At 44.2% G+C, this 27,639-nt stretch overlaps 1 protein-coding gene across 2 annotated transcripts in view; it reads left to right on the top strand.

Moving 5' to 3' along the window:
- The window catches only part of cdk15 (cyclin-dependent kinase 15), a 50,637-nt gene that overhangs the window by 7,056 nt on the left and 15,942 nt on the right, over positions 1–27,639 (top strand). For both annotated transcript variants that reach the window (XM_063050016.1, XM_063050015.1), the window contains exons 3-12: positions 6,319–6,468; positions 7,179–7,273; positions 8,950–9,029; positions 12,439–12,533; positions 16,015–16,077; positions 17,167–17,290; positions 17,777–17,897; positions 21,002–21,095; positions 22,504–22,567; positions 23,674–23,722. In XM_063050016.1, the coding sequence (XP_062906086.1) occupies positions 6,319–6,468; positions 7,179–7,273; positions 8,950–9,029; positions 12,439–12,533; positions 16,015–16,077; positions 17,167–17,290; positions 17,777–17,897; positions 21,002–21,095; positions 22,504–22,567; positions 23,674–23,722 (935 nt within the window). The remainder of the gene's footprint in view (positions 1–6,318; positions 6,469–7,178; positions 7,274–8,949; positions 9,030–12,438; positions 12,534–16,014; positions 16,078–17,166; positions 17,291–17,776; positions 17,898–21,001; positions 21,096–22,503; positions 22,568–23,673; positions 23,723–27,639) is intronic.

Genomic DNA, 27,639 nt, shown 5'->3' with positions numbered 1-27,639 from the left:
AAAGGATTATACAGTTTAGGTATTTGAGGGAGGCTGCATGAACTGTTTCTGTGCTGTTCCTCTACCAACCCTGTGTGAAAAATCCCTCAGAGTCTCAAAGAACGAAAAGCAAACACAAACAAGTATTAATTAGGAAGGAGTCATAGCCTTTGGAGTGGTACAGTAAAAGACAAAACCACAGTTTAACCTTTCAAATTAAGCCAATATCTGCATTCAGATGAGATTTGTGGTTTGGTTCTCTGTGTGTTTTGTTGTTCTCCCACCATAGATTAATGTTTACAGCACCGGGTTGGGACCTTTGCATTTTCCGTAAATTGTGACCACGGAATAGCAATTTTTGCAAAAGGGAAATGATGGTTTCGTATTCTGGATGTGAATTGATTGATATGATTGCTTTGTAATGGCATCAGTACCATTGAGGTTCTTAAACTGCATACAAATACATAATGAAAAGCATGGATGAAATCACATTTACTCAAGTACACTACCCCTCATAATAAAAGAAAAATTGATCTAGTTTAGCAAGTTTAATTGATTCATGAGTCTTGAATTCTCTTTAAAAGTCAATGTTATTGGTACAAATTGAAGGTGTCACTTCCTGACTCTGCTCTGTCATTGTGTCAGCTCTTTACACCATTGTAGGATTCACTTCTGGAGGGTATTCAAATTCGGAATGGACTTGTTCCCTTTAAAGTATGTGCCTTAATGTTTGCTTTGTTACAATTGGCTTTTGTCCACCTTCGAGATTTGGCTGAACCAGACTCGTAGATCTTGTGTACAATGGTGTTAGCAGGAGTGTTCTCTGGACAGAAACAAGGCATCAATGTAGTTGGGAAAGAAAATCTGAGAATTAAAACTTGCAATAACATTTAATGTGTTGTTCACAACTTGCTTCTTTAGCCTCCTTTGTCTGCACTAGCCTCCCAACATTTGATGAGAAGGTGTGATGTTTATTCTTATTTAATTCCATAAACTGTTCATCTGGAAAGACCAAAACTACAGTCTCAGGAGATTTTGTGTGGGGATGTGAGGATTTTTCCTGCATGTGTTTGGTGGGGCATTGTGACCCACTGTTTTTACCAGACTCTGTTTTTAATTGGCTGCCCACTGACACCAGAAAGCTGCCCTTAGCTCTCTGGCTATGGACCTGCCGGAATGGCCCTGAGGGCCACACTCCTGCTTGGAGTGATGCTCTTGAAGCTTGTGATCTGGAATCTTAGCAACCGTACACTGGCAGGATAACTCTTTCAAATACTTGTCCATGCTGGGCCAATGGGCAAAGTTACAGACAACTGTCTCCATGTTAACAAGGGTCCGTGCTTTGGGTGTCGTTGCAGTTTTGTAACAAATCTAGCCCCATTTGTTGCAGCCCCTGTTTTATGGACTTTGATTGAAAAGCGTATCTAAGAATGGATCCAGATCAGTTGAGTATACTCATTTTTATTTAGAGACACAGCATGGGAACAGGCTCTTCCAGCCCGAGGAGACCAGGCTGCCCAATTACTCCCCTGTGATCAATAACCTGCTAACCAGTACGTCACTGGAATGTGGAGGATACCTGTGTGGTCTTGGGGAAAACGAACAAACTCCTGACAGACAGCAGCGGGAATTGAACCCGGGTCACTGGCATTGTAATAGTGTTACGCTACCACGCCACCCTGGGTGCTTGGAGATGATGAAAGTGTCTCATTTTACTGGATCCTCCTTATTATCTCCAGGACTGTTAGGGGAAAATCTTTTTCCATTGTCTGTGAAGATTATTTTGTATTTCAATGTGAAAAATCTAATCATATTTGCTGATGAAAATATCCCCTCTATGCACTTTGAGGCTGTTATTTTGGCAGTAGAAGCCTTGATTCCAAGAGTACCATTGAGGTCTTGTGGTCAGTGACCAACATGTATGTCTACCCAACAAAAGCTCTGATCTTGTGATAGCAAATAGGATTGCGAATGTTGTCTTCTCATATGGGCAAATCTATCCCCTCGTGTTGTTAATGTCAAAGAAAAATAGAAAAGGCATCACATGAAATCTTCAATGCACAAGTAATAGGGACGTGTTTCTGAGACTTTTCTTGCAGAGGGCATGGAATCGCTCTTCCTCTCTCCATGTGTTAATGACATAATATTCCACCACTACTTAGAAGGAATAGAGTTCTATAATGCTGTCAGATTTTACAGTCTTATCAGCAGTGATAGATCATTTGCACCAGCCTCTAGACTCAATAAACCACTCTGCACCACATACATTCACTCTTCTACAGCTTAGCATCAAGTACTTGTAAGGTTTCCCAAACTTCCTAAAGTTTCCAGAGATTTACCTTCTGACAGTTAGAATCAAAACAATATCCTGATTGCATGGATAATGTTAAATATTCAGTAACACCTTGTCTCCATGGTAGGTTGAAATGTGCTCAGAATCAGTTTTATTAGTACTGTGTTATGGCGTGGAATTTGTTTTGTGGTAGTAAAGTAGTGAAAAGACATAAAATTACTCTTTATTATAAAATAAATAGCGCAAAAAAAGGAATAATGAGGGAGCTTTCATGGGTTCATGAGCATCGGAAATCTGATGGCAGAAGAGAAGAAGCTGTTCCTGGATTGTTGAGTGTGGGTCTTCAGCCTCTTGTATCTCCTCCCCGATGGTGGTAATGAGAAAAGAGTGTATTCTGGAGGGAGAAGTCCCCTAATGATGTTTGCCACCTTCTTGGCGTCACTGCTGCACAGAAATGTCTTCAGTAGGGGGTGAGGGTGGGGTCCACGATGGAATTGACTGAGTCTACAACCCTTTGCAGTCCTGTGCTTTGGAAGCTCCACACCAGGCCATGATGAAACCAGTCCCAATGTTCTCCACCATGCATCTATGGAAATTTGCAAGAGTTTTGTGACATACCAAATCTCAAGATACGAACGAAATAGAGCTGCTGAGATGCCTGCTTTGTGGTTGCGTCAGTGTGTTGGGCCCAGGACAGATCCTCAGAAATTTCGACACCCAGGAACTTGAAGTGGTTTACCCTTTTCACCACTGACCTTCAATGAGAACTGGTGTGTGTTCACCCGACTTCCCCTTCATGAAGTCCACAATCAATCAGATTTGGGTGACAATTTCACACGAGGAGGCTGCTTGCTTTATGTATACAATTCTTGACTGTTTAATTGGGTTGGCTTTCTTTACCTGTGCTTAATTTTTACAGTTGTGCAAAAAAAGGTCCAACTTTGGCACGTTTTTTGCTTAAAGTTTCAGCACACCAATCCAGATTTGATCAGCTGTTTTGCAAATTAATTAAAAATATTATTCTGCCTCATATGACCCAGGTTTCATGTTGGAGCTCCCACTATTGTTATTGCCCTATATGCATGTAGCTCACTAGCGCTGAAATTATGTGTGAATTAAATTCTTTGAGATTTTTAGAAGCTGTATCCAACAATGTGACTGTTTTATGCGAGTATTCATACATTCATTAACATTTCTTCACACTCAGAAGGAGATGATTCTAGCCCATCCACTCTTTGTAAACCCTCAAAGCCCCCTATTAGTCCCATTTTCCCATTTATCAAATATTGTGTCTTCATTAACTTAGATTAAAATTATTTGTCTATGAAACTGTACACAAATCTGTCCTGTAGTGCTTGTCTCAGAAAAATGCCAAATTCTTTTAACACCGCTCAATACTGATCTTTGACTTCAGGTTCCAAAATTGTTAAAGTTTGCAATCTCCGAGCGTGCTTCATTAAAGTAATTTATGCAATATCCCCACAAACTTATCAAATGGAATGTCTTTCAGGTCATGTGATATGGGAGGCCTCAACACTATACTATAGATGTTTTTATCTTGTGTTCTTGTGTGGTTTCATTTTGAGAAGGTAACACAATACTTTTACCTACAATTTTAATTATATTCTTTGCCCTGAAAAATATTTCTATCCATCTTACAGAAGAATGAAAGGGCTCTGAGAGAGTTCAAGCTCCCTGTGCTGATCAGCTGGCTGGGGTGTTCACTGATATCTTTAACTCTGACTTCAGCAGTCTGAGGTACCCATCTGCTCTAAGCAGGCTTCAATTTTACCGGTGCTTAAGAAGAACATGGTAATCTGTCTCAATGACTATCATCCAGTAACACTTACATCCACAGTAATGAAGTGGTTTGAGAAGTTGGTGATGAAACATATCAACCCTTGCCTGAGAAATGAGTTGGATCTGCCCCAATTTGCCTACCGGCACAACAGGTCAGCAACAGATACCATTTCATTGGCTCTTCATTTAAGCATGAAACATCTGGACAGCAAAGAGGCATACATCAGGATGCTCTCCATTGACTACAACTCAGTATTCAATACTATCATCCCCTCAGAACAAATAAATCAATTGCAAGACCTTAGCCTCAATACCTCCTTGTGCAACTGAGTCAGCATCTCCACAATCTCCATCCGTACAGGTGCACACAAGGCTGTGTGCTTAGCCCCCTGCTCTACTGCTTTATACTTATGCCTGTGAGGCTGTACAGCTCCAATGCTGTATTTGAGGTTGATGATGACACCACTGTCATTGGCCGAATCAAAGGTGGTGACGAATCAGCATACAGGAGGGAGATTGAAAATCTGGCTGAGTGGTGCCATAACAACAACCTCTCACTCAATGTGAGCAAGACCAGGGAGATGATTATTGGCTTCAAGAGGAGGAAACTGATGAGCCAGTCCTCATCAGGGGATCAGAGGGTCAGTATCTTTAAATTCCTTGGTGTTATCATCTTGGAGGACCTGTCCTGGGCCCAGCACGAAAGTGCCATTACAAAGAAAGCATGGCAGTGCCTTTACTTTCTCAAATGTTTGCTAAGATTCAGCTTGTCATCTAAACGTTTGCAAACTTCTATAGATGTGTGGTGGAGTGTATAGTGACTGATTGCATCACGGCCTGGTATGGAAACACCAATGCCGTTGAATGGAAATGCCTACAAAAAGTAGAGGATACAGCCCAGTGCACTATGGGTAGAGGCCTCCTCATCATTGAGCACATGTCCAAGGAGCGCTGTCACAGGAAAGCAGCATCCATCATCAAGGGCACCACTGTGCAGGCCATGCTCTCCTCTCGCTGCTGTCATCAGGACAAAGGTACAGGAGCCTCAGAACCCACACCACAAGGTTCAGGAACAGTTATTACCCCTCAACCATCAAGCTGTTGAAGCAATGGGGATAACATTATTCAACTTCACTCACTCCATCACTGAGCTGTTCCCACAACCTATGGAATCACCTTCAAGGATTCTTCATCTGGTGTTCTCGATATTTATTGCTTATTTATTATTATTATTATTGTTTATTTCTCTCTTTCTTTTTGTATTTGCATAGTTTCTTGTCATTTGCACATTGGTTGTTTGTCTGTCCTGTCAGGTGTGGTCTTTCAATGATTTGATTGTGCTTCTACTTACTGTGAATGCCTGCAAGAAAATGAATTTCAGGGTTGTATATAGTAACGTATATGTACTTTGATACTAAATTTACTTTGAACTTGGAACTACAGGCAAGCCTGATTGTGTCTGCACTACCACCTTGCACTAGAACCACTTTAGCATTGCAAGGTTTAACTTGATAATCTCAAACACAATTATTGTATTCCCCAGATTGGAGTATGATTGCATCTGTCACCAAGCTGAAATTGTCAAGATTACCCACCTGGCCAAAGCAATGTTTTCCACACTACTACTTTAAACCTTTCATCTTTCTCATCGCTGTACAGTATGTGTAACTTGTGCGGGCTTAGTACAGTTATGTGCAGAGTAACAGAAACACAAAGAGCTCTTAAAAGGTCTGACTCGTTTACACAACATTTCTCCTTGGACAGTGACAACAGACACAATCAGTTACATTAAAAATGATGCCGTAATTATTTACATATGCTCCACAGTCGAAGGGAACTGGGACAGTCCACCACGATCTGTGTAGGTCCTGCTGACACTGGAGGTTGATATCACCTATCCTGAATACTAGGTCCCATCCACACTTGGCAATTAGGATGCCAGTGTCCTTAATAACAGGACCTTTTTACGTTCTGGGTCCAGGGATATTCTCGTCCATATCTGCGCCTGGAATGTGCACTGAATCCACAACTTTCTGAATCGGAGGCATGATGCTACCACCTAAGCCAAACTGTACAGGCAAGAAAGCTGTAATGGTTACCAGAGATGGTGTGATATTGGAAATGGCCAGGGCACAGGTCAGCAGACTATTTGGGCCTATAGATTCATGGTTTAATTCAAGGATGGTGTTTATTCAGCGTGCACCTCAGCAATGTCTCAATACTAATGCTGTTTTCTCTTTTTGCAGCTGACTGAGGTTGCTGAGTCGCCAAGAAGTCCGTTTGTCTGCGAGCCCCGCCTGTACCACACGCTGCAGGCCCGGAAACCCACTGGGCACAGGAACCGCAGCAACAGCATTCCGATAGGGTGCAAGAACTACACACAGGGTCACCAATGGGTACACTGCATCAACACTAACCTCTGTACGACAGACCAAACCCTTTGACAGTCCTTCCCCCACAGTGACGCAGTCCCTCCACTCCATGGAACAGCCCCTTCCCTACTCTCCCAACTGACCCTCCTCCAAACAGTATGTCATCCTGTAGGCAGCACTCCTTTGCCAACCTGAAGCATAATCCCTCTTCCCCCATGAACAAAAGGGGTATCCAGTGGGCTCTCAACCCTACCTGCCCCACTCTGCCCTCTTTCCATCTTATCTTATTTAAGCATCCTCTGCAGCTCCCTTAGTGTTAGCAGTGACAGCCATGGCTCAGTGGGTTGCAATCTTGTCTCTGAATCAGAAGGTTGTGGGCTCAAGTCCTACTCCAGAGACTTGAGTGTGTAATCCTGGCTGCACTCCAGTGCAGCACTGAGGGATCTCTGCACTGTCGAAGGTTTTGGGTGGGATGTTAAGTCGAAGCCCAGTTTACCCTTCTGGAAGAGCAGTGGATTCCTCCCTGACCACCTCTCAACCAAACCATCAAGTCAATAGCTTGTCATAGGATCTTGCATTGTGTAGATTGGCTTCATCCTCTCCTTCAGTGACTGCTCTTCAAGAGAGCTTCATTGGCTGTGAAGTAATTAGGATTACCTTGAAGCCACAAAAGGTGGTATAAATTTACAAGTCTTCCTTTATAGGAAATTGTGATCTCAGTTTCTTTCTTCCAGCAAACTGGCCTACGATTCGGGACGGCAGCGTCCTACCTAAACCTAGAGAAACTCGGGGAAGGGTCCTATTCCACGGTGTACAAGGGGATCAGCAGGTTTGTGCTCAGAGCTTTGATTCAACAGTAAGAACTAACACAGCGGTGGGCTAATCAGATATCCTGAGTGGTGTTTGTCAAAATCAACAGCCTGCATTCCACTGAAGCAGGAGTAGTAAAGGGTAGGAAACTTGAGGAAGAGGGCGTATGGGTTAAGGAATCAGGACAGTCAGAGGACACCCTTTCTCTAGCTCTCAGAACTCAAAAGTCTGCCCCTCCCCACTATATCTCTTGTATTTTTTTGGCTTGTAGAAACAGTTTCAGTATCTCAGGTCTTCTGTACATGGCACATCCTGGTCTCTTATTATTCACAAACTTCATTGTCTCTTCATCCACATTTTCCTGAGCAAATCTTGCCACTCTTCATCACACTGGGTATGCTTCCTAGCCATCCGTTCCACTAAGCTGCCCTTGATCGCAAGTCATCTATGTGGTATCAAGTTCTCAATTAATTTTTAAACACAAAAGATTCTGCGGATGCTGGAAATTTTGAGCAACACCTGCTAACTGCTGGAGGAACTCAGTGGGTCAGGCAGTATCTATGGAGGGGAATAAAATCTCTATGCTTCAGGCCAAGACCAATTATTTTCTTTATGCTAAAATCCAAACCATTCATCTCTATTGCAAGCAGCTTCAAGCCCATTACTGATTTCAGATACAGTCAGTTATCGTTGCTTGTCCAATGTTAACTCGCCTCCCCTACTGATTTTAATTCTGTTTCTTGACAACCAATTCTCAGTCCTTGTTGCTATATATCCGATTCCCTAGTCCCAAACTTTGAAATCTGAAGAAGGGCCTCTTGCACCTTTTCTTATTACATCCCTCTAGAAAGGCCATAAAAACTACACCCACTATATTCTCTTTAAATTTTAACTTATCTGTGTTCTTAATATGCGATGAACCCATGTATTTCACTAATTTTGTTCCAGTTAACTAATTTCTGTTTTTCTCCTAGTCATCCCTGTTGACAATGACTTTAAATCTGTCAGACATCAGTGTCAATGGATTTAAAGGGCATCATAATATCCAGGTCATTAGAATTCCTGTAGCTAGAATCTGGATCTCTTAGGAAGGAATTTAAGGGGCCATCACCTTTAGTTTTGGAGATAGATGCCATCTGATATTTTTGAGATAGATATAAAATATCCAAGACTACATTTTTAAACATTCTGTTGTTTCAATTAATGGAACAATATTATGATGCCTCAAGATAAAGTATAATGGTAATGAAATGCAAGGATGATAAATATTATTAGTTCTGAACTTTGAGTGGATTGCAATCTGAAATGTCAAATTGTGTATTGATGAATTCAGTTTGCCAACCTGTGGTCTTCCGAGGTGACACTAACAATTACCTTATTTGTTTAACTGGAACATTAAATCTTAAGTTCTCGGCTATCTGTTTAGCAGGTTGAAGAAGGTGTTTGAAAATCTTGATTTTTTTCCCCCCAAAGTGCAGGTGAATATTTGTCTCTAAGTGCCACCAGATTTATTGGCTATCTCTGCTGAATGTACCAGAGGTCAGTGATGGGCTTGAAGCCTTTCTCAATAGAGATCAATGATTTTGATTTGGGCAAAATGAAAATAATAATCAACAATTAATGGTTAATATTAATTGGATATCTCTACATGACAATAAATAAACACAGTGTTAATGATCTTCTTCCTCTACACAGGATAAATGGCAATCTTGTAGCCTTGAAGGTGATTAAGATGCAGGAAGAAGAAGGAGTTCCTTTCACTGCAATCCGTGAGGGTAGGTACTGTGTATGATGGTTACTAAATCTGTAAATAATTCCAACTGAGGAATCCAAATGGACTGACAGTGCTAAAAGTTGTCATTCTAATGGAGTAAGCAAGTATTATTAAGTACAGTCTGCTCAATAGTTCAAGAGTTCCATTTAATATCAGAGAATGTATGCAATATACAGCCTGAAATTCTTCACAGACATCCACGAAAACAGAAGAGTGCCCCAAAGAATGAGTAAAAACCCCAAAGACACCCCCCACTACCCCCTCCCACGCCCAAGTGGCAGCAGCAAAGCATCGACCCTCCCCCTCACCATTTACCTCAACATACAAAAGCATCAGCACCCACCACCCATCAAGCAAGCAATAGCAAAGCCCCTGAGAGAGACCATGATCTGCAGATCAATGAGAACTAATCGTTCACCTGACAGTTCAACACATACCACAGGCTCTCTCTCTCCCCCCCCCCCAATAAAGAGACAGAGAGGTGTCCACCCTTTCACGGCAAGAGGAGGAAGACCAACAAAGACAAACAACTCGCTGCCAGAGGAACTCAGCTGGTGGGAGGAAAGAAATTGTCTGTATTTCACATTGAAACCCTGCATCTGCAGTTTATTGTGTCTCCTGTGCCATTGACTCTTTTCAGAAGGGGATTATATCAGAATCAGGTTTATTGTCATTGACAGAGGTCATGAAATTTTTGGTATGTGCAAGACATAAAAAATTACTATAAGTGACAGTCATCATTCAATCAATCAATAAATAAAATGAACTTGAAGGTATGTCGTATACCATAAATCACTCCAATCAAGGAATAAATCACTCCAATGAAGGAATGAGCAGAATTAACTTCAACTGAGGGTCCTTGAAATTGCACATAACTTCCTTCCATTCTGCGTTTAATTTCTTCCGAGCTGGTTGGTGGCCAGGTGGGGATTCTGCCATCAGAGGCACAATAGACATGACTTTCACTGTGTGATGGGTTTATTTTTTTCGAGAAAAAAGAGAAGTATAGGGAATAGCATCGGCCTCAATATGTGACCTTTTTCAGCCTCATAAAAGTTTTTGATCTCATTAGTCAGGGGGTACTATGGGCTAATCTCCTCATACTTGACTGTTCATAGAAGTTTGTTTACAGTCTGCATTTGGTCCATGATGGTCTAAGAGCTATGATACATAATCAATGAGTCTACAATAGGCCCATCTCAATGAAGACCAACCTTCAAACAAAGCTAAAACTTTATCCAGACATTTTCCCCGACCTTTCTTGTCTCAGTGTTGCATCTTGCCTCCAACAAATTATCTGCGAAAGTGGAGCTAATTCTCAGTACGATGAAGTAACTTTTCAATCTAGGGCAATGACTCTGTAGGACTAAGGTGACCTAAATCTCAGTAGGTGAGCTACAATGGCTCTTGTGTTTGCACACACTTGGTGAACAAACTTCAGGCCACCACTGACTTGTTTACTGAAGTGATTGTCTTTGCACTGAACATCTGCAAGTTAAATGTCTTCTATTAATCTGCCCCTGTAAATGTTAAGCAATGTCCTGGCAGATATAAACCATTCTCTGTGACTGAGAAGCTCCTCTCCACAAATACCGATGTCATTAATGGGATTCACCATCACCTTCAATGTTTCAGTGTGGCCTTTGGTTATTTGAGAAAAATGGTGTTTGCAGTCAAGACAAACTTTGGCATCAAACGTGTGGTCTATCATGCAGTTCCTAATCTCCCATATTCGAGTGGCAGGATGGAGATACATCTTTACCAAAGGAGGTGTAAGACGCTCCTTCCCTCCGTAGCCTGCAGGTTGCCCTTGGGCGAGATATAGCACCTGCTTAGGGTCATGTAAGGCCATGGGATCAGGTGGTTGATAGTCAAATGAGCAGCTGGTGCATATCACAAATCCCGGTTATGCGACCACTGATGCCAGGCAGACAATCTCTAAAGAGTATTGATAATGGCTGGGGACACCTGTCTTGTAAAGACACTGCCCAGAAGCAGGTAATGGCAAACCACTTGGGTGTAGAAAAATTTGCCAAGACAATCAGTGCATGATCACCTACATCATTCGACACGGTACATGATCATGATGATGAATCTCCCATATGCTTTTAAGACCTCGACTACCATCAAACACTGCAAAATTTCCACCTGCACTAATTATACAATGTGCTCCAAATTCAGTTACAGTATTCACTTGTAGGCAAAACATCAGTGCCCTCTCCCAAGCTAATATTCCCAGCAACAAGGCCTGAGTTACACTCATCTGGTTGTTTTGTGCAGACCATGATATTTGCATGCATCTGTGGGGGAAATGGACAGTTGATGTTTTGGGTTGAAATCTGGACAGATGGAGTAAAGGGGAGAAAGCCAGTATAAGGACCCTCACCTACTTAAGCTCCTCTACTCCTTTATTCCAGATGAATGGTCTCAACATGAAATGTCAGTTGTTGATTTCCTTCTACAGGTGCTCTGCTCTGGATTCCAGCATCTTTAGTCTCTGGTGCCTTGCTTACCACACTCCAACCCCTCAATAGATATTGAGCTCTGTCCTGGGATGTGATTAGCAGGGCAGACAGAGATAATTATTCAGGGATGTGCACAAAGCCACCTTGAAGAAATGTAGTATTGCCAATGATTCCTGCAGGTCTGTGGCCCGTGACTGTTCAAAGTGGAGAAGGAGCATTTGGGATGGTATTGAGAAATTCAAGGCCATACATTGGAAGTGCACGTCAATGCTGTGTAAGTGGAAAAGGCATTCAACACCTGCACCCCACCCCTTCTCCTCTAATCAGACAGCTCTTGTCCCATGTGTGGAGGAGACTGCCAATCCCACGTTGGCCTCACGATACAGCTCGTGAGTGTGTTTTACAATTAGGTGAGCTTTAATTGTCACATGTACATCGAAACATACAGTGAACTGCATCATTTATATCATTGCAATGTGCTGGGGGGGGGGCCGCCCACAGGTGCCACTATGTTTCCGGTGCCAATGTAGCATGCCCACGACTCACTAAGCCCAACCTGTGCGTCTTTGTGATGTTGGGAGGAAACCGGAGCCACCTGGTGGAAATCCACACAGTCAGGGGGAGAAAGTACAAACATCTTACGGACAGCGGTAGGAATTTAACCCTGAACAGTGATCACTGACGCTGCAAAGCAATTGCACTAACCGCTACGCTCCATATTGTGACTAGAGTGATGTATGTCACTCCAGTGGAGGTTATGCAGTGATGATGTATCTGTGCTAAATTGGTCTAGTGAGAAAGTAAGTCAGTAAGTGAATTAAAAAGTCATTACAGTGAGGTGGTTGTCACTAAGAGAGTTGGGTGGAAACAGAATGCTCTGTTTGCCCTAAATTGCACCTCTTCCTGTAAAAAACTGATCCAAGGATACTCCTCTCTTGTTTCCAGCATCCCTTCTGAAGGGCTTGAAACACAGCAATATTGTGCTCCTGCACGACATTATCCACACACAGGAGAACCTGACCTTCGTCTTTGAATACGTGGTGAGTAAATCCGAACAGAAGCGTAAGAGTGAATTGTGTATGTAGTCAAATGCAGCCATTGAGTGGAAGTTAAATGCTAAGGCTCTATATTCAGAACCACTGGTGAAAATGGGTCCATGCCAGCAAGTTGAGAGGAATAATTCAGCCTCTGATGGGTAATTAGCAACAAGCTTTATGTTTCAAAGCCAGCTGTTTGAAGAGCAATGGAGGGAGATGACGGACTTCCCAATTGTAATGTTGTGAGCTAGCAGCAATTTTATTTTATATAACACCTTCCATGTAGAAATCCGTTGCCAGTGTTTTCTGAGAACTGTGAACAGATAAGTTGGACATCAAGTCCGATAAAGAGAAATTGGGGCTAGTGGCCAAGGACCTGGGAGAAAAGCTAGGCTTGGGGAGTGTTGCCCTGAAGGTGGGGAGGCAGGTAGCTTAAGGGGTGGAATTCCTGAATATTCTATACTCCTGAATATTCTGAGTACTCAGAAACAGGGGCACTAGATACCATAATGCCAAAGAGGTCAAGATGAAAGTATTCAAGAGTTCTTGAGGAGAACATAATGAGTTTTGAGTTCAACACATGCAAGACAGGACTGGCAAAAATTCATTCAGTGGGTAATCTGTACATCAACTAGAATTAACATTAGGTTTGACATGGTGCACAGATTGCTGACTATTGCTGTCTGTATTCCCCCTCATTTCTCTGTAACCCATTTTCTCTCTGGTATGTTCATCAGTTTCCTACTGCTTCCTTCCCCTGCCTACACTGGAGGTAAGTCTGGGAGGAAAGCAGAATACACAGGGGAGAACCCCACTGTCACAGGGAGAATGTGCAAACACCACACAGTCAGTCCTGGGTTGGACCCAAATCACTGGAGCCATTCAATGGTAGTACTGGGTTCTGGAGAAGAGTGTTGCCTGCAGATGTTGCAAATCACCTTGGAGAAAGTGAAAGAGATTTATCACATAAAGGAGTTTTCTGGAACTTCGTGTCACAGTGGTTTTGTTGCTTTGCATGAATTCTCATCACATACAATTTCCCAACCCTTATGTCACCTGCCCCCCCACTCTCTTCCCCCCTCTCTCCCCCTCCCACTCTCTTCCCCATCCCACTCTCTCTCCCTCCCTCCCACTCCCTTCCCCTCCCTCCCTTTCTCTCCCCCGGTCCCTCTGTCTGTCTCCCCCCTCCCTCTCTGTCTCTCTGTCTCAGCACAGACGGGGGCTATTTGGCCTATCAGTCCATGCCAGCTCCCGGAAGAGCGGTCCATCTGTCCCATTCTGCCTCTCCTTATTTCCCTGTAGCTTATCCTCTCCTTTGCTTTTCAGCTCCCGTGTTATTGTTTAACCACTTACTGCATAGAGTCATTTACAGGGGTCAATCAACGTTTCTAGGCATCTTTAGGATGTGGGACGGAACTGGAGCTGCTGGCAGGCATGTACACACACACACACACACACGCAAACTCACACACACACACACACACACACACACACACACACAAACTCTCTCTCTCTCACACACACACACAAACTCTCACACATTCACACACTCTGTCTCACACACACACACACACTCTCTCACACACACAAACAAACTCTCTCACACATTCACACACTCTCTCTCACACACACACACACACACACACTCTCTCTCTCTCTCACACACACACACAAACTCTCACACATTCACACACTCTGTCTCACACACACACACACACTCTCTCACACACACAAACAAACTCTCTCACACATTCACACACTCTCTCTCACACACACACACTCTCTCTCTCTCACACACACACACAAACTCACACATTCACACACACACACACAAACTCTCTCACACATTCACACACTCTCTCTCACACACACACGCACTCTCTCTCTCTCACACACACTCTCTTTCACACACACACACACACTCATACTCTCTCACACACTCTCTTTCACACACACACACACTCACACACTCACTGACACTCTCACACACACTAACACTCACACACACACACTCTCTCTCACACTCACATACACACTCATACTCTCTCACACACTCTCCCTTTCTCACACACACACATTCTCACTCACACTCACACTCTCACACTCTCTCTCACACACACACACATTCACACACTCTCTCTCTCACACTTCCTCTCTCTCACACACTCACACACACACTCATACTCTCTCACACACACACTAACACTCACACACACACACACTCTCTCTCACACTCACATACACACTCATAATCTCTCACACGTTCTCCCACACACACACACTCTCACTCAGATACACACACACACACACACACACACACACACACACACACACACACACACACAAAGAATGTGCAGACCCCATGCAGATGACACCCAAGGTGAAGACTGAGGTAGTGGGATGGTTGAGGCAGGGAGGAATTTGACTGAACCCGGAGGAAATGGAACCAGCAGCTGAGTCAGTATCGACGAATGGAATTCACATTTCAGGTTTAGATTTACTTTTATTTATCACATAAGCATCAACACATATAGAGAAATGCATAATTAGTGTCAACAACCATCACACCTGAGAATGTGCTGGGGGCAGCCCACAAGTGTCACCACACATTCCAGCACCAACATAGCATACCCACAATGCTCGGCAGAACAACACAGAGCACAACCAACAACAAAACAACAACAGTAAAACAAATCCCCTTCCTCGCTTTCTCCCCTCCCCACCCATCAAAACACACAGACAGTCCTCCGACTCCAGGTTAGGCCTCCCCGTTGGTCTATGACTAACTGACTTCTGATCCACGATCTTCAGTAGTAACCAGTGACGAGATTCTGCAGCTCAAACTCTGAGTGCACTGACTGATGGGCCCTTGTAGCTCCTTGTACCTCCTGCTCGCATAGCATGCACTGACCTAGGATAGTCTGACTACCATAGATGTCCTTCTGAAATCTAAACTTGATATCTGAATGGGAATCAAGTGGGAACTGTATCAAAGTTATCTTAGAGCAATCAACCCAACCCTTTGGGTGAGATGGGAGCAGGACATTGTGCGCCGGGAAGTGTTTTGATGACAGGGCAAGTGGGACATTAAAGGCAAATGTGGAGTCAAATAATGTGTTGGCATTGAGTGGGCAGGTTATTGAAATGAAGAGTTGGAGTTGGCAGCTTAATATCATTGGCAGAATTTGCAAAATCATTTCACGGAGGCTGACAAATTATGTACATAGGCAAGGTGACATGAGGAGAAAATACTAAAGTTAATATCGCCTACAATTGGAGAAACTATTGGAAAGTTGCTAAGCAATTGAACATCAGCGAAGCATATTTATGGAACCTATTCGAAACATGTCAGCAGTGTTTGGCAGCATGATTAAGGATTTGCTGGGTAATGTTTGGAATCAGAGGTAGTTGTTGTGCAATGATATTCTAACCAAGAGACCTGTTTTCTCATTGGTTCCAACATACCATGTCTTGTTCCCTTCAGCAAACAGACCTTGCCCAGTACATGACCCAGCATCCAGGAGGGCTACACACACACAACGTTAAGGTAAGAAGGGTTTAGGAATCCCAGGCCTCTGTTTTACTCCTGTTGTTAATAATTCTAACTCTGTTGGGATCTGCTGATGTTTGGCAGCAGCTGGAACTGTTTGGTGCTGATCACACTCTGTTCCTCCATTCATGCTGCTCACTTGCTAATCCTGTGTGTTTCTGGTTTCCCCTCACTGTCCTGTTGTCCCTGAACTGCCCCCACCCCCCCAGCTGGTTTATCCTTCCTGAGACACAATACCCTAAGATGAATGCACACGCCACAAAGGCAAGTGTTTGTCGTTTTTCAGAGCAATCGCCTTCTCCTTCCATAGTCTCTGAGATTGAAGATCAACACATCATTTACCTCCTGGAATACCTTTGTGCTTTAAGTTACTGTTGTAATTGCCTGACAGTTTGCATATTTGCTTCGGGAAGGAAAACCTAGGCCTGCCTGGCTATGTGTGGTCCCTTCCCAGTCCAATATGATTAGATGCTAACTTCCTCCTGAAGTGCTCAGATGCATCATTGCTCATTGGAAGACGTCATAGAGTCATACGGGATAGAAGCAGGCCCCACCGAAAAACCCCACCGCCTTGTGGACAGCCTCGGGAGAGCTAAGGCGACAGAGTAAACCCAGACAGCAAATCTGGAGTGGAGCCTCTTAGGCAGCTGGACATAATTGTACATCCTTCCATCAGCTCCTGCAGCCAAGCTGGTGCCAAATGTATGGCTTCATCAGCTTTTCTTTGGACTACACTGGTGAGGCCAAGAGGGGGATCTTGACCTGGCATCTCAGGGTCTCCATATCTTCTGCCCAGGCTTGTGATGATCATCATCACCCATTGTCCTTCGAGACAGATGGATACCAAACAACCAGGTTTACAGTAGCCAATTAACCTGTACATCTTTGGGATGTGGGAGAAAACCAGAGCACTAAGAGGCAACTTACTTTATAAAGCCTGTTCTTGTCACTGACAATCTACTCTGCCCAGATGTGTCTGTTGCTCCATTTTCTTGGCCGCTCTGCAGGCCAGTGCGAGCCCTGGGTGTGAGTAGCTCTGGTAGTGCACAGCTTCCTGAGTTTAAGGCAGCTCTTCTTCTCTTCCAGCTCTTTGTCTTCCAGCTGCTGCGCGGCCTGGCGTACATCCATCGTTGCCACGTTCTGCACCGTGACCTCAAGCCACAGAACCTGCTCATCAGCTGTGTGGGAGAACTCAAGCTTGCGGATTTTGGTCAGTAAGACCTATCCTTGGTGGTAGCAAATTAATGTGCTGGAGAACGGGCTTTCGTTCAGAGTTGATATCAGTAAGAATGAAAGAGTAGAGAGAAAATTTACAGGATGTTGCTGGGATTTGAGTTATTGGAAAAGATTGAGTATGTTAGGATTTCATTCCCTAGAGTGTAAAACACTGAGGGGAGATTTGATAGAGGAATACAAAGTGTGGGGAGTATAGATGGGTAAATGTAAGCAGGCTTTTTCCACTGAGGTTGGGTGAGACTAGAATGAGAGGTCATGGATTAAGGGTGAAAGGTAAAATGTTAAAGGAGAACATGAAGAACTTGTGGTGAGAGTGTGAAATGGGTTGCCGGTAAAAATGCTGGATGTGGGTTCAGTTTCAACACGAGAAATTTGGCTTGGGACTCCAACATCTCTTTGTTGTAGGTGTCAGTGCTGGCCAAATTTCACATCAACCTGTTGTTCTTTATTTTGATCACAGGATTGGCAAGAGCGAAGTCTGTGCCCAGCCAGACGTACTCATCACAGGTGGTGACCCTGTGGTATCGGCCTCCAGATGTTCTTCTAGGGGCTACAGATTATTCTACTGGCCTGGATGTATGGTGAGAATATGGAATTTCCATTCTGGGGCAAAAGCCCAGATTCAGAATTTGGTTTAATATCACCGGCATATATCGTGGAATATGTTGTTTTGCAGCAGCAGTACATTTTGATATATAATAAAAATGATAAATTACAATAAGAATATATATGAACAGTATGTGTGTGTGTGTGTATATATATATATATATATATACACACACACACACACATCCTTGAGCTGTACGAGTGTTGACTGTCAGCAGGAGGAGATGTTATTTCTGATCTGCACAGACTGTGATCTCCCGACTGCAAGTCAAGGATCTAGTTGTAGAGGGAGGTACAGAGGCTCAGGTTATAGAACATGTTTATTAGTACCGAGGGTACGATGGTGTAGAACACTGAGTGTAATCAATGAACAGCAAACTGACGTAGGTGTCACTAATGTCCAGGTGAGCCAGTGAGACTGGATCCGCTGTAGACCCATTGTGCTGATGAGCAAATTGCAGCAGGTCCAGGTCCTTGCTTAGGCAGGAGTTGATTCTGGCCATGACCAACCTCTCAAAGCACTTCTATCACAGTAGATGTGAGCGCAACTGGGCGATAATGTTGAAGCAGCTCAGCCTGCTCTACCTGAGCCTGTATGACTGTCGTCCCATTAAAGCAGGAGAGAACCTCCAACTGCAGCAGTGAGAGACTGAAACTGTCCTTGAACTCTCCAGCCAGTCAGTTGGCACAGGTTTTCAGAGCCTTACTAGCTACACCATCAGGGCCTGAAGCCTTGTGAGGGTTCACCCTCATGAAAGCTGTTCTGACATTGGCCTTTGAGGCTGAGATCACAGAGTCACCAGTTGCTGCAGGGATTTGCACAGGTGTAGTTTTATTCTCCCTTTCAAAGCGTGCATAAAAGGCCTTGAGCTCATCTGGGAATGAAACATCACAGCCATTCATGATGTTAGGTTTTGCCTTATAGGGAGGAATGGCCTGCATACCCTGGAGAGCTGATATGTATCTGATTCTGTCTCTTAAGTTATCTCAGAATCGTTTTTTCACTCTTAATAGCCTTATGTAGGTCATACTTGGACTTTTTGTATAGTTCTGGATCACTGGTCTTGAATGCCACAGATCTAGCCCTCCGCAGACTATGAATCCCCTAGTTCTTCCGCAGCTTTTTTATTTGAGAATGTCCAGTAAGTTCTCAAAGGCAAATACTCATCCATACAAGTCTTGACGAAGTCGGTGGTAACTGAAGTGTATTCATACAGCTGTGAAGATGAATCCCTGAAAATTGTCCTGTCCGCCGACAGTGCAGTCCCGTAAGTGCTCATCTGTCTCCCATGACCGTACCTTCCTGATGCTCACCACTGTTGTTGTGGTCTTCAGTCTCTGTCCATATGCTGGGAGCAGAGGTACAGCCAAGTGATCAGACTTTCCAAAGTGCAGGCGTGGGGTGGTGCGGTAAGCTTTCCTGATGGTGGTACTACAGTGGTCAAATGTGTTGGCTGCTCTGGTTGCACGGGTGATATGTTGGTGGCAATTGTTCAGCTACTTCTTTGAGCTGGCCTGATTAAAATTCCCTGCAATGATAGGGAAGATATCAGGGTGGGCTGTTTTGTGACTGCTGATCATGGTGCTCAGCTCCTCCAGTGCCTGAGGTGGAATGTACATCGCTACCAGGATCATGGCAGAAAACTCCCTGAGCAGATAAAATGGATGGCACTTGACAGACCGAGTGGGCAGGACTGAGACAGAACAATCGCATCTGTGCACTATGATAAATTAATCATAAAGCATACTCCACCTCCTTTGCCTTTTAAAAGACTGAGCTGTCCTGTCATTGCGGAGAACATCGGGCTGCAGTGCTGCATCTGCAATAGTGCAGGTGAGCCATGTTTTTGTGAAGCAAAGTACACAGCAGTCTCTGATGTCCCTTTGGTACAGAAATCTTGCTCTGGGGTCTTCAGTTTTATTTTCCAGAGACTGTACATTTGCCAGCAGGATGATCAGGATTGGGGTGTGGGGTGGGGGAAGGCTAAGACCTCTGCATTTCAGTCGTGCCTGTAGACCAACGTGCCTCTCCTACCTCCGCTTTCTTAAAGTGAAACTGCACTCGTGACCTGAGTCTGTCACCCAAAATTCGTCGATTTGGAGGATTGATAGATGTTTGAAATGTCTTAAAAAATCTGGCTAGAGCCATATTGGAAACTATGTGCCTCATGGAGTGAGGGACTGGGAGCCTTTGGAACCAAAGTCCACTCACTAGCAGTTGCTTATGGAACACCTGGTATATTCTGTCATTCTGTTTGATCATTGCTGATCCCCGAGTTCATCTCTGGCCAGTTTAGCTCTCAGTTTAACATAATACTCACTTGTTCTGGTCAACCCTGCCAGGGCCTTTCCCCCATTTACTCTTTCAAATCCTTAGATGATCTTAAACACCTGAATCGGATGACTCTAATCTGCTACACTGAAAACATTGCACAGCCAACCTGTGCAAACTGGTCTCGATTACTTAACTCTTTTAGTTCTGGTGATTCTGTGTTCACCAAAGTCAATGGGCTTCTGGAGGACCTTTGAATGAGGTAGAAGGCTGAGATAGGAAACAGCATCTTCACAGTCCAAGCCCATCTTCCTGTGGAATCTGTTGCTTTACCGTTAGTTTGTTTCTCATTTTGTTAGGGAATTCAATAATCTCTGCCCTCTCCCAGCCTCCTGTCACCCGGCAGGAGTGTTAACACTTGGGGGTGGTTTTAGCTGTTACCTGGAGAGGTGCTTGGCTGCTCATTGTCTTTTCCCTGCATCCCCACAGACACACTCCCCTCCCACCCCCAATCCGAAGTTTGGCCCACGCGGTAACTTCTCATTTGCAAATCAGAACAATGATTCAAGCATTGCTCGAACCAGGCAGGTGTCAGAGGATAACATTTAGTTGGGTGAGGATGTTGAGGTGGCTGCCCCTCCAGGGACTTGGAGGCTACTTCTGGAGTCTAGGTGGGAGAAGAGGTGTGAATCCTGGGCATTGTGGTGTGCTGGTCGCAGTCACAGATGAATGACTGAGACTGGCTGTATATTTACTGTCACTTGGTGATGAAAATTGCTGAGACTAATCCTGCCTTGCCCTCTGTAGGGGTGCTGGCTGTATATTCGTTGAGATGATAGAAGGTTCTCCGGCTTTCCCTGGTGTGTCTGATATCACGGAGCAGCTCCAGAGAATCTGGGCAGTAAGTAAATGGGCCTTGATATTTATATGAGAAGACCTCTCTCTGAAAGGGGAGTTTGAACCTAGCTCAGTTTGGGGGAGGAGGAATTGACTGTCTGCATGGAATACCTCTGGCTCCTGGAGTAGCAATGGATACCAGAGAGTTAGTAAAGTCTTCTTTCTTTTCTCGCGGTTCACTTTATTTTTGAACCAAGCTGTGTTCTTCGGTGCAGCGGCATCAGGGACACAGTAGTATCACTTGGCTGTGATTTGCATGTGCACAGGAAACAGCCATCTGTCTCCACAGGGACGTATAGGCGCCAGAAAGTCCTCGTCTCTCTGTTCTACAACGCTCCCCAAAACTCACCGGAGCCCTGGCAAGTGTTACATGAGCAATACAGTTAGGAGGGGCTGAAGAATGCATTTGGCCTACTTGTCTTCACTGGATGGGGTATTAAGTACAAGAGTTGGGATGTCATGTTGCAGCTGTACAAGACATTGGTAAGATCACAGTTGTAGTATTGCATGCAGTTCTGGTTGCCTCGCCATACTGAGGAAGTGACTGAGCTAGAGGAAAGATTCACAAGAATGTTGTGAGGACTGCAGAGTTTGAGTTATTAGGGAACACGGGGTTGGCTGGAGCTGTTTTCCCTGGAGTGAAGCAGGTTGAGAGGTCACCTTTTAGAAGTTCATAAAATCAGGAGGGGATAGATCAGATAGATTGCCACAGTCCTTTTCCCAGGATAGAGAATTCTGAAAAGAGCATAGGGTTAAGATGAGAGTGGAAATAGTTAAAGGAGCAAGGTTTTCACACGGGGTGGTGGGTATATGAGGAAGTCCTAGAAGTTGGTAGAATTACAATATTTAAAAGACATTTGGACAGGAAGGGTTTGGGGGATATGGCCAAATACAGATGAGCTGGGCTGAAGGGTCTGTTTTACTCTTTGAGTGGAAGAGTCACAGAGACTCTTCCTTAACGCCTGGCATACACAGAGCACAATGAAGTGATACCGAGCCTGTAGCTGACCAATCTCAGCCTGATTGTCCAAATTTCCAAGTAAATTTATTATCAAACCACATAGGTTGCCATATACTAACTTGAATTCATTTTCTTGTAGGAATAAAAGAAATACAATAGAATTTTATGAAAAATTAGCATGAAACAGACAAGGACTTACAAACACTAATGTACAAAAGAAGACAAAACGTGCAAACAAAAATAATAGTGAGCCTGTAGGTTGTAGAATCAGTTCAGAGTAGTGGTGAATAAAGTTATCCATGCTAGTTCAGGAGCCTGATGGCTGTAGGGTAATAACTGTTGCTGAGCCTGGTAGTGTGGGATCTAAGGCTTATCATATTGATGGGTGTGAAATGACAGCAGGCAACCTTATGCTCTGCTCCAGTGTTGACTGTGGATTCTCTGTTTGTAGGTCTTGGGTGTTCCTACAGAGGAGAGTTGGCCCGGAGTCACTGCCCTCCCAAACTACAGAACAGGTACATGTCCCAAAATCACCTGTCAATTCATGGTAGGTTGGATGGAGGATGGGAAGGTTGACAAGAGAGTACTGAGTCACTCTGGAGTTATACAAACAAGTAGTAAGCAGGTGTGGAGAAAGAGAGAGTCAGAGTGAATGGTTCAGGTCAATGATGACCTATCGTTAGTATGCTCTAATGGAGAGGAGATGTAAAAGTCAGCTAGATGATGGTCTTTTGGGGTCAAATGGGAGACCAATCTCGGATTGGGTTCAGTTTAGGGGACAGGGGTGTATCAGGCATTCTGGGAGTGAGTAAATGTTTCAGGGTCTGTCTGGGTGCGTTGCATCAATGTCTGTCTGATGCAGTGTACTGACGTCAACCACATGGGAGTGGGTGGAAATGTGTTAGTTTTAGTTTGAGAGGGCAGTAAGGGATCAGTTTGGAGAGCGATGCATCAGGAATGGTTCTTGGAGGACGTTTTACAGGGGATGGTCTGGGAGGTGAAGAATTGGGAGTCAGATAAGTGAGGTGTATTTTGGTCTGTCTGAAGACGTAAGGGATCTATATGAGAATGTATGGGGTCAGAAAGCGTGTTATAATGAGGTCAGTTTGGAGCATGATCTATTGTATTTGTTCTGAGTAGTGATAGATTGTCAACTCTGGTGTGCTGCATTAGGGTAAGTTTGTATGTGATGTTTTGGGGTCAGTCCAAAGCTGATGTATCAATGTCAGCTGTGGCAATTAGTTTTGAGATCAGTCTAAAGATGATATATTTGGGTCAGTTTGCAAATGATGTTGAAGTCCATTGAGGGAGTTGTTCTGACGTTTGTCTGGGGGTGATCTTTCGTTGTCACTTTGGGGTATTATTAAGGTTAGTTTGTGTTTGTTGTCAGGGGTGGGTATGTATTCTGTTTGAACATTATGCACTGTTGGTAATACTCTAGGGTAGGGGGAGAGACAGTGGCATAGTACAGAACTGGCTCTGGCTGGAAACAAGGACCTGTATGTAGGTATGTGTGTGTAGTAGGTTCAGTGTTGCGTTCTCTGAGGAGGGCTATGAAGATTTACGTACATGTGAATAGTTTATGGTAATGATGAAGTTTCCATCTTGTCTCTGCACACAGAGCACTTTTTGCCACAACCACTTCAGAAACTTGGCCACATTTGGAAAAGGTAGGTTCTCTTTGATGTGACTTTATAGTATGTTGTGATGGAGTAGTCCCAAGCCAGTGTAAAGAGAGCTATTGCCTCCTGAGGTTCTCCACACTTCTCCTAGTTCTCATTTTAATCCCATTAAATTGTTGTAGTTTTATCTGTTCTTGGGTTAAAGCAGAAAAGAGAAATGAAAACTGCACTTGGGCTCAGCCACAGTATCTGGTGCCCCTGGAGTAGCCTACTCTACTTCAGTGAGACCTGATGAAGGTTGTGGGACTGTTTCATCAAGCACCTTCGTTCTGTCTGCCACAAAGGGCGGGATTTCCAAGTGGCCACCTAATTTAATTTTACTTCCCATTCCCATTTCATCCTCCTTCCAGCATTTTCTATTGTCTTAGATTTCCAGAACCTATGTTTTTTTAAAAATTTGATTTATGCATTTTCTTAACGGGATGACGACAGCGCTGGTGGATTCATTGATGTCATGAGAGAAGAGGCAAGCAAAGGCAAATAGGTTTGGGACATTGTTCTTGGTGTAGGAATGATTCGGACAGCAATACCTTTTGTTCCATTAATGTAGAATTGTGCATTGGGTGGAGACTGCCTTGGCCTCCATTTAAAAGAAAGGGAAGCTCTCAGGCCATCCTGGGAGAGTGTGGAAGGGATAATTAATTCAAAGGATCATTCAATGGGTTGAATGAGAAAAAAGGACCAATAATACTCCTGAGAATGTACTTTAGAGATGCAGATATGATGGAGCAGAGTTATAGACATATTTCTTATGTGCAAACATAGAAGGATGAGATCTTTAAGCATTAAATGTTGACTAGAATACAGTCAGGTAAGGGATATAGAATTCCTACTTTGCAACAGGAAGAAGTTTTATGCTAGTACATAGCAAATACAACACGAAAGAGGGACAATATTCTGGATTTACATTTAGGTAATGAAGATTGCCAGGTGGAAAAGCATTCTTGCTATGTGATTGTAGTGTTCAGCAGAGTTAAGAAACAGGAATAAAGGACCTAAATTTGGGTAAGGCCAGTCTTAAAAAGCCAAGAAGTGACTTGGCAAAGGTGAATTGGATCCAACTTCTTAATGACAAATCTGTTTTGGAGCACTTGAGAAAGAGATTCAATCCACACTGGGGATGGACCTGTTCCCTCAAAGCAACAAGTGAGACGGCTATATTAAACATCACAGGACCATAGAGGTCAGAGTGAGGTGAAAAATGCAAAGCTTATGTTGGCTGCTGAGAAGTTAATACAGCAGAAATTCTAGAGGGATGTTGGTAGGGTAGCAATAAAAAAGGCAACCTATAAATAGAGGCGGATCATATCCATTGGGCTGTAATGGGATATTTTGCAGCCATCATCACAAAGTAGGGAGAATACGATAATGTAATAGCTGAGGAGGAAGTGTGGGAAATATTAAGTAGGATAGGGAGGTTGGAAAAGGAAGCATTTAAGGTTTAACATCTCTGAGAAAAATTGCCATACCCAGATAAAGCTGTTTTAAAAATAAAGGAAGAGATAAATTTGCCAGGCTTTGATCATGGTTTTTCAATCCTCCCTAGATAGATAAGAGGACTGGAGAACTGCTGACATTGTGTCACTGTTTACAAATAGGGAAAGTGATAAACTGGGTAATAGCAGGCCATTTAGTTTAACTGCAGTCATGAACAAGTCATTGAAATCCATCCTTGGGGACAGTTTAAATGCTCATTTGGAAGTGCATGGATTAATCAAGGACAGTGAGTATGGATTTGTTGGGCGAACATAGAGAATAGAACAGTACAGCACAGTGCCAACTTTTTAACCTACTCTAACATCAATCAAACCCTTCTCACCAACACACTCCTCCATCTTTGGATGCCCAGTCCTTATATACTTCCATCCCCCATCAGGAAGGTCTCAAAACTCTCCGCTTCTTTTTGGATTCCAGACCTAATCAGTTCCCCTCTACCACCACTCTGCTCCGTCTAGCAGAATTAGTTCTTACTCTTAATAATTTCTCCTTTGACTCCTCCCATTTCCTCCAAACTAAAGGTGTAGCTATGGGCACCCGTATGGGTCCTAGCTATGCCTGTCTTTTTGTTGGCTTTGGGGAACAATCTATGTTCCGTACCTATTCTGGTATCTGTCCCCTACTTTTCCTTCGCTACATCGACGACTGCATTGGCGCTGCTTCCTGCACGCATGCTGAGCTCGTTGACTTTATTAACTTTGCCTCCAACTTTCACCCTGCCCTCAAGTTTACCTGGTCCATTTCTGACACCTCCCTCCCCTTTCTAGATCTTTCTGTCTCTGTCTCTGGAGACAGCTTATCCACTGATGTCTACTGTAAGCCTACTGACTCTCACAGCTATCTGGACTATTCCTCTTCTCACCCTGTCTCTTGCAAAAATGCCATCCCCTTCTCGCAATTCCTCCGTCTCTGCCGCATCTGCTCTCAGGATGAGGCTTTTCATTCCAGGACAAGGGAGATGTCCTCCTTTTTTAAAGAAAGGGGCTTCCCTTCCTCCACCATCAACTCTGCTCTCAAACGCATCTCCCCCATTTCACGCACATCTGCTCTCACTCCATCCTCCCGCCACCCCACTAGGAATAGGGTTCCCCTGGTCCTCACCTACCACCCCACCAGCCTCCGGGTCCAACATATTATTCTCCGTAACTTCCGCCACCTCCAACGGGATCCCACCACTAAGCACGTCTTTCCCTCCCCCCCCTCTGCTTTCCGCAGGGATCACTCCCTACACGACTCCCTTGTCCATTCGTTCCCCCCCATCCCTCTCCACTGATTTCCCTCCTGGCACGTATCCTTGTAAGCAGAACAAGTGCTACACATGCCCTTACACTTCCTCCCTTACCACCATTCAGGGCCCCAGACAGTCCTTCCAGGTGAGGCATCACTTCACCTGTGAGTCGGCTGGGGTGATGTACTGCGTCCGGTGCTCCCGATGTGGCCTTCTATATATTGGCAAGACCCGACGCAGACTGGGAGACCGCTTTGCTGAACACCTACGCTCTGTCCGCCAGAGAAAGCAGGATCTTTCAGTGGCCACACATTTTAATTCCACATCCCATTCTCATTCTGACATGTCTATCCACGGCCTCCTCTACTGTAAAGATGAAGCCACACTCAGGCTGGAGGAAGAACTCCTTATATTCCGTCTGGGTAGCCTCCAACCTGATGGCATGAACATTGCCTTTCTAACTTCCGCTAATGCCCCACCTCCCCCTCGTACCCCATCGGTTATTTATTTTTATACACACATTCTTTCTCTCACTCTCCTTTTTCTCCCTCTGTCCCTCTGACTATACCCCTCGCCCATCCTCTGGGTTCCCCCCCCCCCGTCTTTATCCCCGGACCTCCTGTCCCATGATCCTCTCGTATCCCTTTTGCCAATCACCTGTCCAGCTCTCGGCTCTATCCCTCCCCCTCCTGTCTTCTCCTATCATTTTGGATCTCCCCCTCCCCCTCCCACTTTCAAATTTCTTACTAACTTCCTTCAGTTAGTCCTGAAACGTCGACTGTACCTCTTCCTAGAGATGCTGCCTGGCCTGCTGTGTTCACCAGCAACTTTGATGTGTGTTCCTCCATCTTTCTATGAGTTTCTTAAATGTCCTTAATGTGTCTGCCTCTACCGCACCCCGGCGGGGTGTTCCACGCACTCACCACTCTCTGTGTAAAAACAAACAACTCATCACCGACAACCCCCCGCCCATACTTTCCTCTAATCACCTTAAAATTATGCCCCCTGGTATTAGCCATTTTGGGAAGATTTTGTCTGATTAATTTGCTCTAACCTTTTGAAGTGACAAGGATAAGGCTGTGGTTTTGATGTAGGCTACATGAATTTCAATTTGTATGTCAGACTTTTCAACTAAGTAAAATTCCGTGGGTTTCTAGGGAAAGTGGCAAATTGGATCTAA

The sequence above is a fragment of the Mobula hypostoma genome, chromosome 6 (genome assembly GCF_963921235.1).
Source record: "Mobula hypostoma chromosome 6, sMobHyp1.1, whole genome shotgun sequence".
NCBI lineage: Eukaryota > Metazoa > Chordata > Chondrichthyes > Myliobatiformes > Myliobatidae > Mobula > Mobula hypostoma.
Note: the sequence above shows the minus strand (reverse complement) of the source record. Positions and strands in the feature narration are given on the sequence as shown.